The 15,125-nt window shown below is 32.2% G+C and overlaps 1 protein-coding gene across 4 annotated transcripts; it reads right to left on the bottom strand.

Annotated features, from left to right (window-relative positions):
• Positions 1-10,421: 10,421 nt before the first annotated feature.
• Positions 10,422-15,125, bottom strand: LOC115967843. Of its 4 annotated transcripts, none has more exons than XM_031086993.1 (4): positions 14,534-15,125; positions 11,554-11,869; positions 11,370-11,444; positions 10,422-10,764 (listed from the first exon to the last, which is right to left on the bottom strand). In XM_031086993.1, exons 1-4 carry the CDS (start codon positions 14,546-14,548, stop codon positions 10,457-10,459), a joined length of 714 nt encoding a protein of 237 aa, XP_030942853.1. In that variant the 5' UTR covers positions 14,549-15,125; the 3' UTR covers positions 10,422-10,456. The 4 variants fall into 4 exon arrangements, with proteins under 4 accessions (XP_030942853.1, XP_030942854.1, XP_030942856.1 ...); XM_031086994.1 differs by having other exon boundaries at positions 11,370-11,441; XM_031086996.1 differs by lacking the exons at positions 11,370-11,444; positions 11,554-11,869.

Genomic DNA, 15,125 nt, shown 5'->3' with positions numbered 1-15,125 from the left:
TGGAATAGTATATGAAAATGTTATTCCATTACATAGCATTCCATATCAACCCTATTAAGAAGGAAATGGAGAAAAAAAAATTTGACAGCTTTTATAAGGTAAAGTAATTGTTAAAATAGTCACAAATAAAAATAACATCATAATTTTTTTTTTTAAAACAATTTAATATCAAGCAATGAAAAAGTACAAACAAATAAACAAAGTAACAAACTATTTTTCATAGTATTCCATTATGAAAAGATAGTGTTTATTACTTTGTTTATTTGTCATTATGAAAAAGTATTCCATTACATAGCATTCCATTATGAAAAAGTATAGTTTGGAATAGTATATGTAAAAGTATAGTTTGGATTACATAACATTCCATAAATTATTCCAAAGTATACTATTCCAAACTATTCCAAAGTATATGTAAAAGTATAGTTTGGATTACTTTACATATAGTTTAGATTATGAAAAAGTATAGTTTGTTACTTTGTTTATTTGTTTGTACTTTTTCATTGCTTGATATTAAATTGCTTAAAAAACAAAACCATGATGTTATTTTTATTTGTGACTATTTTAACAATTACTTTATCTTATAAAAGCTCTCAAAATTTTTTTTTTCTCCATTTCCTTTTTAACTACCAAACAGGCCCTAGATTTTTCTATTTTACATACTCATTTTTCAGAATACCCTACATCAAGTTATCAATTTTACATTACATTTTATTAAAATATAAATTTTTCTTAATTTTTAAATTGTTTCTCTTTCTTCACACACAACAACCACTATTCACTCTTTTTCTTCATCCTCAAAATACATAAAGAAATAATAAACAACTAAATACAAAATGAATAGTATCATCGTAAATTTATACAGTTACTATCAAATTTGTTGAGTAATAAAAAAATGACTATTAAACTTGTGAATTTAAACAATTATACACATTGATGATGTGAGTCATTTTTAAGGTAAAATTGTGTAAATTCTGCCCATTTTTTCTATTATACTGTGAATGCTCTATTATTTAAGACTTTAAACCCTAGTTTAACTCTCTATCTCATAACATTTTTCTTGATAACGCCAAACTCACCGCCTCTGTCATAACTCTTCTTCAATGAATCAACCACAGCAACAATATCCGTTTAACTTTTTTCTTGATCGTCATGTAGAAGACATACCGGATTTCCAGGAAGAGCATCCTACCCCTTTTGAAAACATTGACGACGGGATAGAAGGAGCTCGAGGATGGGTAAGTTTTAAGTTTTATGTTCTTTTAGGATTTGTTTCTAACTTTTTTTTTTTTTTTAATGAAAATTGATTTTACATATTTTATTTACAGACATTTCTTGAATTTCTAAATGAATGGCAAAACAACAATTACCAAGAAAATTTGTGGTGGAAATACAACAGATGGAATCGAGTTATTTGCTTCGAGTTAGAGAGTTGGAAATTGTTTTTAAGAATAGCAGATATTGTCATTTCTTTTCATGAAAACGGGAAATTCTCTGGTAATTTATTTCTGAAATTTTCACTGTTCCAAAAGGATTTAGAAATTATTTTGTGAGCCAGTTGTACCACCCCATCTTTTTTAACTCTTCAGATAGATGCAGTCTCATTCGCATGATGAGGGATTTGTATGATCTAAATCCAGACATATTCACAAGTTGTTTTATACTTGAATTTTACGGATTCCAAAATTGGTGGTCAAGAATAAGATTTGTAACTATGAAGTAGGGGTGCGAATTTAGGTTTCAGTGCAGGTGCGAGACTCAGTATTTTTTGAAAAAGTAGGGTGCAGGTGCGACAGGATACGTCTACTAATAAATTATTAAATATATTTTTATTTACAAATTATTAAATATATTTTCATATAATAGTAAATATATACCAATTTAAGAGCAATAATAACTATAAATAATTCAGTAATTTCAATTTAAGATTTAATGTACAAATAATTTGACGAATATATAATAAGTTACTAACTAAATAAGAAATCAACTCAAATTTTTATTTTATTTTATTTTTTTAACATGTATTTCGGCCAATTTCAGCCGTAATCAGCGTGACTAGGCCTAAATCGACGTTGAATTAGCGCGACTTGGCCTAAATCGGTGCGAATCAACCCAAACTAGCGCGACTCGGCCTAATTCGGTACGAATTGGCTTGAACTGGGGCAAATCAGGAAAAAAAAGATCGCAAATTGATGTGTCGAGTGCGAATCAGCGTGTCGCCAAGTGTTCGATACGAATGCGGCAGCCCTGGAGCCACACCCGTGCTTTCTAGATTTGTAGAGGGAAAGAGTTAAGGTGCTTTTTATAATACGTTGCACTACGTAGGGAATTATGGAAATCTATATTCTAACCATCTGAATAGCTGTACTCTGCCACGTTACATCAGAAATGTTCATGAACATCTTTTGGAGACTGTATGTTTTTCTTTACCCTTGTTACGTTATATTTTTTCAATTTTTAGTATAATATGACAATGATTTTTTTAAGGGGGAATTAATCACGAAATTATTGATTCGGAGCTTGATAATCTCTTTCTTGGGGTTTCCGCTGCGATTATTGACTCGACAATTCGTAATTTGCATGGTTATTGGAATTTGTTTGGAAATGGTACCACTTTGCCATATCTTCAATGCACTCCACCACATGGCTGGTGTTTTCCACATTACAGGTGAAGAAATTCTATGTTTTGATAAATACTATGAAATTTGCATCGATTTGTCGAAATAGAGTTCTAATGGGGTTGTTGGAGATGGTATGGTATAGTTTGTGGATAAATTTTATGTGATAGGTTTGAGAATGGATGTGTATGCAGCGGCAGTGGTAAAGGTGGGTGGTAGAAGCGACATTTAGGTCTTCACACACCTAGGGTTGGTTGGAAACAACACCAAGCTTTGGACTAGGTTCTTGAAGAAATGGTTTTAGGAGGAATTAAAATTTGTTTTGTATGCAAGGTTTAGAGTTTTGTGGTATACAGTCATTGGCTAATTTCTAACAAACTATGCACCTAAGAGTTCATTAGGTTCTAAAGAAGAAAGAGTATAGGAAAAAAAATGAACTTGATGACGTTCTAATCATACTCTTTATAAAACAAAATTTCAGTTGTTGAACTTGAAGGGAATCATTAACCACTTCCTTATAAACCTAAGAGTTCATTAGCATTTTTTTTTTTTAATCTTTTCTTTCTTCTTACTCTAATTGATAATAAGGGTTTGAATAGTAGAATCTAGGATGAACTTCCTAAAGTGATTTGAAAATTCAATAGATAAAGAGCATGGCAACACATGAGTGACCAAAAAATGCCACTAACCTCCTCAGCAACCACCGACTTCCTTGACCAACAACGACCATTGTAACAAGGTTCAATAGAGAATAATGGGATGAATTCTTGGATTAGTCAAATTTGTTTTGGGATTGGATGTATTTAGTTAAGGTTTGGTGTTTTGCTTGAGGTATTTTTTTGCTTTGAAGAAATTATATTAAAAAATGTAGGACTTTGTTACTATTCTTTTCACTTTGACTTGAGAGAGAGACCATGCCATATAATTAATTAACATATTCAGAAGTTGTTTTTCATTGTAGATTGCAATGTGTGAAGCATTGTTGTGACATAATACTACCTATGTTTTTTAGTTTGCTTTTTGCATTCCTACATTGTTGATTCTTATTATTAGCTTCGTGGAGCTAAGTTTTTTGATCGAAATTTGACAAAAAAATTAATTTTTTGTGATTTTTTGGCAGGTTCCGCAACTAGTTTGCTCACAATTCTACTAGGGCTTGCGATTTTTTTACAAAGGTGTAGCCTTTTTGTATTATTCTTGTATTTCTAAGTGTTGGAGATAGTGAATTAGTTTTTGGGTAAAATTTTAAACTCAATGTTTCTAGTGTAATATCATGTTAATTTCTTGTTATATTAAACTTAATGTAGTTGTATTAATGTAGTCAACTTTGGACACCTTGTAGCAATTCTAGTTTGAGAATCTTAGCATAATTACGAACTAATTACCACAATTGCACACCTAAAAGTAGAACATTATTTCTTAGCATAATTATGAACTAATTACCACAATTGACACACCAGAAAGCAGCCATTAAGTGGAGAATTTCCATCCATTTGCTGTCTCGTTCGCTACCTCAGGTCAACGTTAGGCAATTGGCCCAGTTGGAGTTCTGACTATAGCTGCAACCTATCTCATATTATGTGTTTCCTTTTTATTGATTTTTCTTGCATTTGATTTTGTAATACTTTTTAATTTTTTATTTCCTCTCAACAGGGATTAGACTAGAGTAATTGTTTATGCAGGGGTTGCACTTTCTAACATGGTTATTATATGCATTAGTCGCATATCCGTGCGTTACGCATGATAATTTTTTTAAGATAGTCTCATTAAATATTTTATTAATACTATAACTTTAGTTGTTAACCATTGGTTTTTCATTAGTTTTTAAGTTAATAAAAACCTTAAATATACCTTTTTTTTACCTTTATGCGCACACACACACACACACATATATATAATGAATCTTTACACATACCTTTAAGAAAACTCTATATATTCCACTTTTATGGATGCGTAAAATTATAGACTACTACGATAGTGGATAATTAATTTTATATATATTTTTTTAGTGATCTCATTTGTAACGCTTTTTACCATTATCATATATTTACTAACTGATGATTTGCATAACAAAGATGATAAATGAAAGGTAGCATTGTTCATTAGATTTTCAAAAGTAATAGTGTATGAACATTTATATATATATATATATATATATAAATATATTATAAATAAGGTTAAATGAAATGTCAAAAAATGGATTTTTAAATTTTCTAACTTTATTTCTTATGTAATTTCTACTACTATCAGAGAACATCTCTTTTTTAGTTATGATTAATATGGTTTCCATAGTTAGAGTTTGATTAGTTTTAAATTTAAATTTAGTACTATGATTGTATTTAATTGTTGATTGTTGATTTAATTTTTTAAGTGAATTTAACGGTTTACGCTACTACACTGTAAAGTTTTTAATGTTCTCCACACAGTAATCTCTATTTTTATTTTTTACTTCTCCTTACAACCTCTTTGTTTTCCAATCAACGATTACTAATTGAGGTTTGGTTTTTTTTTTTTTTCTTTATCTACTCTTTATTACTTTGTATTGGTTTTTTTCTATACCATCTCTCTACTCTCTCTCTCTCTCGTCTCTCTCATCTCTCTCTCTCTGCTCTCTCTCCTCTTCTCTCCTCTCTCTCTGCTCTCCATTGGCAACCTATCTTTCGCAAAATTTGATGATGATCTATGAATTAAATATGCATTGTTAAGTTTTTTTTTTTTTTTTTTTTTTTTTTATTTTTTTTTTTTAATTAATGTTTCTAAAAGTTGATTTGTTTTTGTATTTTCATTCTTCCTTTGATGCATTGGGGTGTGAAGAATGAGTATTTCCCTACCATTACTCCACTTAATGTGGACAATTTTATTTATTTAATTTAGGAAAATATTATATTTAAAATTTTTTTAAAATAAAAAAGGAGTGGAAATATTTAAATAATTTAAATGATATATATGAGGAATGTGGTTGAATTTAAATGTTAAATAAAATGATATGAGAAAAATAAAATAAAATAAAATACATAACAATAAACACTAACTTATCCAAATAATTCTATGTAATATAATAATAGTACATTCTTATATACTATTTTTAATTATTTATAATGCAATATGATAAAATTTAACAATCAAAGTCTTAAAAAAAAAAAAAAAAAAAAAAAAAAAAAAAAAACAATAACAACAACAACAACAACTTAAAACACAAAACTAAATCCCATCAACCAAAATAGAGTTCTAAAGACTACAAAACTTTATCAAGCTAAAATAGAGATGCAAGAAAAATAAAAATAAAAATCCACCAAAAAATTGAGGGAGAAAGAGTGGGAAATAACCACTTTTTTGTGAGAGAAAATTATGTAAAGAATGGAAGAGTGATTGACAAATTCATACAAAGAAAGCTCTTCAGTTTGCCAAAGACATCAGGCTATCTTCAATTATCCTTGAAGGTGACTCGAAGATTGCTATTGACGGTCTAAAGAGTACCAATTCATTCCTGAACGAGTATGGTCATCTGCTGGTTGAAGCTAAAGAGGTGGCAGATCAAATGGATGCAGTGGAGTTTCAACATGTGCCAAGACAAGCGAACAAGTCAGCTCATAACATTGCTAGACATGTGAGACATGTTAGTGAGTTTACGGTGTGGATGGAGGATGTTCCTCCTCACCTTGTTTCTGTAATTCAAGCCAATTCGGCTATTCATCAATAAAATTACAGTGTTCTTTCTAAAAAAAAAAAAAAAATTATACTAAGAGGATGATAATAAAAAGAAACAAAATGAAGGAAGATAAAAGGAAAGAGGAAGAGTGATATCAAGGTTGAATGTTTGGGGAGATGAAAAGGTAAAGAGAAGGAGAAAGGTTGGAGAAAGTGTAAATGTTAAAAAAAAAATATGAGTACAACTTGATGAGCACAATTTTCTTTTATTTGAATTTAAGTAAAATATTACATTTTTTATTTTTTAAAACAAAAAGAGAGAGAAAATATAAATAATTTAATGATAAGGAGGATGCGGTTGAATTTCAATATTGAGTAAAATAGAAGAGAAGAAAAAAATTAAAAGATATAACAATAAACACTAAATTATCCAAATTATGCAATGTAATGTGTAGGGCCGGGAAACTTATGATCCGGCCCACGCACTATCCGAGCTCAGGGCCCGTGCCGAGGAGGTAGTGTGCCGAGGACGAGTGATCAAAAGCCGAGGGGTTAAGGGGAACAGCTGAGGACGACCTTGTCCTCGGCACTCCAAGGCTCTGATGAGAAGAGCAACGTCTTAGTGAAGGTCGCCCCCGAATAATCCCCTGAAGGGGATGCGAGTGGAATAGGGCCCACATGGAGGGGCGGTGCAAAATAGGTTCGAGGAAAATACGTCCCCTCCACATTAAATGCACTGGCCAATGTTCTGATCATATTAATGAGAAAAGACGTTTGGACGGTGTAACCTTGATCCTCACGACTAAACAGAAAAGTAAGAGGGGACAGCTGATGGGACAGGTACAGGACTAAGTACCTGCCTGACCTACAAGTGGATGGCTAGGATCAACCAAGAAGGACTATATAATGTAAAAGTTAGTGTGCAAAGAGGGGGCTGGGAAAAATGGCCAAAAACCAGAGCCTCCCAGCCCGCCTCCAGGAGAAAGACTCCTAAGGCGAAGACGACTTAACCATGTATGCATATCACGTAAACCCACCGTTTGGCGACCAAGGCCTAGCCTTTCAAACCCACGCTTTACAAATGATATTGTTTGGGTCTTTTTACGTGCGAACCCAACACCGTTACGGTCCGCCACGAATCGTGTCCTTACATAATGTAATATTATTTTATTTTTATCTACTATTTTTAATTTTTTATAATGTAATTGAATAAAATTTAACAATCAAAGAGAAAAATAATAATAATAATAACTTAAAACACAAAACTAAATCGTATCAACCTAAATTAGAGTTCTTAAAAACACAAAAATTTATCAACCTAAAGCGGAGATGCAATAAAAAATAAAAATCCACCAAAACATTGAGAGAGAGAGAGAGAGAGAGAGAGAGAGAGAACCTTTTTGTGAAGAAAACTATGCAAAGAATGGAAAAAGAGTGACAAATTTATAATAAGAGGGAAGGGATAAGAAGAGACAAATAAAGAAAGATGAAGGAAAAGATGAATAGAAATATTAAAGTAGAGGGTAGTGAGGAGATGAAAAGGTAAGGGAAGAAGAAAGGTTGAAGAAAGTGTAAATATTTAAAAAATAAGTGAATGTAAAAAAAATTATAGAAAATTGGAAATAAAAAAGAAATATATATAGATGTTAAAACCGACAAAGATGAATATGTAAAGCTAATAATCTATTTATATTTTTTTTTAGATAGGAAAAAATAATAAATAATAATTATGTGGCAAATGATGTGGCGATGAGGTGGCGCAACAGGAGTTCAGCAGCAATAAATGTCATGCTTCAGCTTTTAGTGCCCGTTTGTTTGCACTTTCCTCTAGCAAAAAGTGCCTTTTTGAAATCCAAAAAATAATATTTGCGTTTGGTAAGGTTTTAAACGCAGTTTTTTCTAAAAAGCTGCATTTTGAAATGTGAAGGCCAATGCATGTTCTCTACGTTTTGGCATGACAGCTTTGAGTTGCAGTTGCAAAACACACAAATGCATTTTCTCAAAACAAAAATATTACCGTTGGTGGGTTTCTCTTTTTCCTAAATTGCCCATGGTTTTTTCTGCTCCTCTATGCTGCTGTGCTCGGCATCTCGTCTTCTTCTTCTTCTTTTTCTGTGCTACTTCTTCTTCTTCTCTTCTCTATTTTATTTATTTATTTATTTATTTATGTTTTACATATCTAATCTTAAAAAAACCTTTTGAATTCGATAGAGTTTTTGATAAAAGAAAAGAATAAAGAAGATCAAGGTGAAGAGGTGCGTGGGTGTGGGCTGTGTGGCTAAATGTGTGGAGGAAAGCAGAGAAATGAGAAAAAGAAAGAAGACAAAAGGTGAAGGGTTGGCTCTTATGGCTGGAAAAAAAAAAGGGTTGGGTTGGGTGTGGGGGCAAGGTGCCAATAAATATATTAAAAGAATAGAATATATTTGAGTAATGCCATTTCACAATATTGTGAAAATATTGTGGACATAACATTTTTTGAAAAGAGAAATACTAAAACCAAATACTTTTTTACAAAATCTTTTATTAAGAGAGTCATTTATTATTAACATGAAGTAATTATTATTATTATTATTATTATTAAGAAGAAGAAGTTGATACTAAGTATGAAATAAAATCCTTTATATATATATATATATATATATACACACACACATACATTTTGTCCTTTTTGGTAATTTATCATTCAAACCACCACTTTTATAAGTGTTTGCCAAATATTCAACTTTTTCAAAAAACACTTTTTAACAGTTTTTATCAAATACTCAATTTTTTCAAAAAGCCCAGTTTCATACCACACATTTTGAAAACCCTACTTTTAGTCCAGTTTCAAAAAACTGAACCAAACTTGCCCTTAGTAATATATAGATGTAGATTAGTTGGGTGGTCTTGGTCCACTTCTCCATGGGGGAATAGCATAGGTATTTTGCCTCTCTAAAGAGGTAGCAGCTAGAACAAGAAGAAATAGAGACGTTAGAAAAAGAAAGGGCAACGATGGGGTACTAAGGGAGAGAAACAAATATGTTTAGGGGATGATAATATAATATGTATTAATAAAAAAAATTATAATCGGCATAGATATAAATTTTTTTTTAAATTATATATACAAATATTCTAAATATATATATATATATATACACAGTTACACATACGGATTGGGGTGGGGATGGGCAAATGCAAACAAAGTACAGTTAGGGGGTTTTGGTCTAAATAGATTATCATGCTACAAAATTTATGTATATAATGAAGTTATTATTACATTCTTAAGGATGGCTTTGAGGTTCTCAAGTCCACTCCTTGGCCCCTTTCAAGTTCATCTCTCTCTCTCTCTCTCTCTCAACAATTTCTTTTTCACATGTTGCTGACTCCTTATTTGTTTTTGGGTTCTCTTTTGTTGAAATAAAATATGCTTTATTTTTTAAGTGATTCCCTTGATGCTCTTTTTGGTTGCGAAGAAATTTGACATGTATTATAAACTAGTGAGTCTTTTTATCCCATTGTTTTGGGGAAATTTTGTACATTTATTTGTTGCAGTTAGTTTAAACAATTGTAAATGAAAACATCAGTTTCCTTCAGCTTCCTTGGCCATAGCCAAATCAGATGTGGGGAGAAGAAATATGTCATGTTTTTAAAAAACCGGTAACTGTTTTTGCGAAACATGGTTTATTTGGATTTGATTAGATTAGATTGTATGCGTGTGTTCGACTTACTTTGGGTGTATACTTAGTTTGAAATGAGTTATATAAGTAATTATAAGGACCTCTAATTGTAATTTTACTAGTTTTTTTACAATAGATGTAGTGCAGATATGACCTGTGCTTTTCTATTGAATCTCTGCATGACTGCATGAGAGAACAACCCTTTGTCGTCAGTGATCAGCGGAGTCACTGAAGCTTGGGAGGACAATATTGAAAGCTACTATATGTGCTAGCTTGACATGGAGAGCTATTTTATGTATGAATTTGCTCCCAACTTGTAACAGTGATTTGGCTAGTAATTCATTTGATCATAAAATAAGAAGAGGTTCCAAACAAATCTCGAATTTTTTAATGCAAGATAGTTTCCCAAACCATGGATTGACCTTGTGCATGGCCTGAAGAGTGAAGTCATAATTTAGTATTTGAATAAGAAGGAAATAGTTCATTAATACAATATGCAGTACAAATTTGTAATGTCAAACTTTTTCCTGAGAAATATCAAACAAGACACTCAAGATTTGTGTTGTGTTCTTCATGAACGCTGCTTCCCTTTTTCTCTTTCGGCTGCAACATGCTAGACAGTTCTACTGCTATTCCCACCCCAAACGCAAAATAGCAGAAACCGATGAGCGCTGTGACATTTCCAACCACGCTTTTTATTAGGTAATGGTGTATAGAGTATTGGCCGTCTCCTATAGGTTCCAATGTAAGTCCAAGTGCAGTGAAAATGATCCACAATAGCATGAAGAGTATGATCACGTCCACAAAAAGACAGACAATAACTTCACGGATTGTCATCTCCCTTTCTGCTTCATTGTTCACATAGTGATATTTTCGTTAAGAATACTCAAAGAGATAATAAAAAAAGTACAAGTAAAGCAGAGATATGAATGCAAATGGTGGAAAAGCTTACAGGATCTATGGAAACAAGACTTTGGTTTTGTTAGTGCTGTGTATAAAATGTAATGAAGAGAATCCAACACAAAACTCATGCTATAGCCTATAGGTTCAATTTGCCAGCAGTCATTTATGATTCTACCATCTTTTTTTGTATCGATGAGGTTGTAAAAGACAATCCAAACTAGATTTCCTTTAATGATAATTATGCTAGTAGGGGATCTGTATGGTTCTAAATCCCAAAAAGATAAGCTTGTGGTATTCATCTTGGCTCTTCTAGCTAACCTGTCCAGAATTTTTCAATTTAAATATTTCTCAATGCAATTCATTTACTAAAAAATGATTCAAAAATACCCTGTATATAACTTTATAAGGCTCCCATTTATGCAGGGTCTGAATTTACTATAAAAGGATAAAGGGAGAGAGAAATGAAGGGCTAAAATTGATATGGTGATCCTATTTGCATGGTTACTCTTGGCAAACGAAACAGATATGTCAGCTTTCAAGTTGCTACCTTGATAAGTGTCATTTTCCTGCTCTAAGTCCTCTTGTTGCTCCAAATTTTCTGCCAATTCTAGATACATTCCTGCTAGAATGGGAATTTCAATAAACAGAAACATGAAACCAATGAACATGGTTATAACTCCAACATGAAAATTTGGCAAACTAAACAGAAATGTCATCTTTCAAATTGCTACCTTGGTGATTTTCCTCCTCTTGTTCCTGCCACTGTTCTGTTGCAAATTCTAGATACATGGTTACAAGAATGTGAATTTCAACAAATATAAGGACGAAACCAAGGACCATGGTTATAATTCCAGCATTGAAATTGCACTCTTCACCAATATATGTTTCAGTTTGCGTAGCAAGTTCAAGTCCATATTGAATGCTCCACATTAGCAGGACATTGGTGATTAGAGACCCGGTTACACGCAGGGTGATTGCACGTACATATGTGGTATTTTCTTTTTGGATCATCATCTTCACCTCGTCCCCCGCTCCTTCACTAACCATCTTAGCCAAAAGAAAGAATAAAGCACAAGGCAAATGAATCCAAGAGAAAAGGAAAATTGAAGTAAGATTTTTGGAAACGCCTACTCTTAACACAAAATAAAAACCGGACCAAACATTATGGTTATCTGTGAATACTAAGTTAAGCCTAACCTTTTAGGTTTATTGTTATGAATACGGTTTGAGATTTGAGATTGAGCCTTCGTAGTTTTAAAACTAGAAATATCTTTTTGCCATTTCTGTTTTCCATATAGAATGATATTACTATTAATGGTGATTTAGTTTTATGAGATACAATATGTTTGGCACAATTATGATTAGATGGTGTAAAGCCTTTGTGAGATATTGGCTCCAAGGGGTCAAGAAAGGAACTGCAATGGAGGTAAATTCTTTGACTTCTTCTATGCACCAATTTGGCACGCGTTTTAGCCTCTCTCTCTCTAGCGTGACACAACAAATCTAGAACATATGGTTTTTCTTTCTTTCACTCTCAAAGCATCAACACTCCCCCCCCACCCAACAAAAAAAAAAAAAAAATTGATCATATATGCTTTTCCTGTAAATTTTTGCGCTGGGATCTCCAAAAAGTGATTCATTCTTAAACTTTATTACCTGCTTCGTCAATACCAAGAAATATTTTTAGAGTTCTATTAGTAATGGGTGAGAAGGAGTTGAGATAAATTTTTATTTGATATGTCAAGTTCGTCTAGTTATTCGACACATTTACTAGTAGCCTTTAAGACTCATGAAACCCACCAAAAGTAACACTTAAATTGTTAATCAAATCAAATATAATTTTAAGTTGGCTATTGTTAATGGATAAGACTCGGATCAAAGTAGCATGGTTGTCCACCAGGATCGGAAAATCTTCTTCTGGAGGGGGGAAGACAAATAATAGAATTAAAGTTATTCATTAAACAAATTATGCTGAACTTGAAATTATGAAGCATGTTAAGCTGAAACTTTGGTTCTTTCAATAATCCATTTCAAGGGAAAACCAAATACACATCAATGAGCATCTCAATGCATTCAAGGTTCAAAACCACCATTTGGCATCACATAAAAATACATCAAAGACACTGGCATTGATCATCATCATCATCATCACTGATAATCTCAATCAGCATCAATAACAGAATCACAAAGCCAATATCAAAACAAAAATCTTATGCAAATGAGAGAGAGAGAGAGAGAGAGAGACCAAGTCCTTTCATTAGAGCATTATTTATGGTGCTACATATAGGATACGTTTGTGTGCGCATGCTAACATAAAATCTTAAGGAGACTGAACATCAACAAATTGTATATCTAACATTATATACTTTCCCAAACACTTCAAAGATTATATTAACATCTTCTAGATTAATATATATGAATAGCTATTTTACAGTGCATCCTTTCTTCTTTTGACCAACTATTAAATATATATATATATATATATATATATATATCTGTAATAGGAGAACTGAGATCTTGTATGTAAAGTTTTGCTCCCATCTTGTAACAATGATGTGGCAAGGAATCATAAGGTTGGGGATGCATATCTTTAGAAAGCTAAAGCAGTCCAAAAATAGGATAGGATATGGATTTTTTGTAATGTAAGATAGTTTCCCAAACCATGAAATGACTTTGTTGCATGGCCTGAACTCATTCTTAGTTGAATCAGAAGTAAATAAATTGAGAAGTATAGGCAATAATACAAGATGTAGAATAAATTGGTAATGTTAAACAAAACATTTAACATTTTTGTTGTGGCCTTTATGAATGCTGCTTCCCTTTTTCTCTTTCTGCTGCAACCTGCTAGACAAATCCAAAGCTAGCTCCATCGTTATTGCAAGCCCAAAGATGAAATATAAGCAACCGAAGACAATGGTGATAACTCCAATCGAGAAAGTTAGGAAATGGTATTTGCTGTCTCCTCTAGGTTCTACTGCAAGTCTAATTCCAGTGTAAATGCCCCACAAAAGCATAAAGACTGTGATCACATTCACAAGGATACCACCAATGACTTCAGGGTTTGTCATCTCCCTTGCTGCCTCATTTTTCATGTAATGATATTTTCGATAAGAAAATTTGAAGAGATAAATGTACAAGCAGAGATGTGAGAGCAAATGTTGGGAAAAGCTCACAGGATATACCTATGGAAATTATACTTGTTTGGTTTCGTTAGTGCTTGCTGTATATAAAATGTCATGAAAAGAATCCTACACAAAACTCTTGCTGTTGAATTATCAAAAAAACAACTGTTACTGCTGGCTATGTTTGTCAGCAGCAGTGATTTATATATCAAGAATATTTATAATATTATCTAATTCATTTATGCTTCTACCAAATTTTCTATCGAATAGAGGTTGTACAAGACAATCAAAAAAATCCTACATATAAATAAAAAATAAAAAGTTCTAAATCCCCAAAAGTAAGCTTGTGGTATTCATCTTGGCTTTCTTTCCTATCCAGAATTTTTCTTTCTGGATTTTCACAGTACAATTCATTTACTAGCTATGGATAAATAGATGGAGAAATGCAGGGCTAAATTGACATGATGATCCTATCTGCATGATTACTCCTGGAAAACTAAATAGATATGTAAGCTTTCGGGTTTTTTTTTTTTTTTTTTTTAATATATATATATATAATGATGTAAGCTTTCAAGTTTCAAATTGCTACCTTGATGAGTGCCATTTTCCTCCTCTTGTTGCTGCAACTGTTCTGTCAATTTTAGAAACAAGTCTGCTAGAATGGGAATTCCAAGAGCCAAAATCAAGAAACCAAAGAACATGGTCACAACTCCAACATGGAAAGCCCACTGGCTATATTCATAATCCATATATGCTTCAGTTTCAGTAGCAATTTCAATCCCTGAGTGAATGGTCCATAAGAGCAGGACCATGTTGATTAGAGACCCTGTTATACGCAGGGCTATTGCACATACAGCTGCAGTATCTCTTCGGATCGTCTTCATCTTCTTCACCTCGACTCTCGGTACTTCATTATCCATCTAAAGCCAAAAGAAAAATGGAAAAAATTGAAGTATGAAAACTTTCACGTTTATGAATATTGTTTGTACTATAGACTAGTTCCAAATTAGAATGTCTTGATCCATTTCTTTTTACCACCATGAATGGTATTAATGGTGAATTTAGTATTATGAGATAGATGTTTTGGCACAATGATGATTATATGTACATCGTGTCATGTGAGTATTGGCTCAAAGGGACCAAGGAATTTACTGCACTGAAGGGAAATTCTTCTACTTCTA

The sequence above is a fragment of the Quercus lobata genome, chromosome 11, assembly GCF_001633185.2.
Source record: "Quercus lobata isolate SW786 chromosome 11, ValleyOak3.0 Primary Assembly, whole genome shotgun sequence".
Taxonomy (NCBI): domain Eukaryota; kingdom Viridiplantae; phylum Streptophyta; class Magnoliopsida; order Fagales; family Fagaceae; genus Quercus; species Quercus lobata.
Note: the sequence above shows the minus strand (reverse complement) of the source record. Positions and strands in the feature narration are given on the sequence as shown.

Coding starts and splice junctions, on each gene's coding strand:
- LOC115967843 (XM_031086993.1), bottom strand. Junction 11,445..11,553: donor AGAGGAGGAAAATCACCAAG/GTAGCAATTTGA, acceptor TTCCCATTCTAG/CAGGAATGTATCTAGAATTG. Junction 10,765..11,369: donor GGAAAATGACACTTATCAAG/GTAGCAACTTGA, acceptor ACAATGAAGCAG/AAAGGGAGATGACAATCCGT.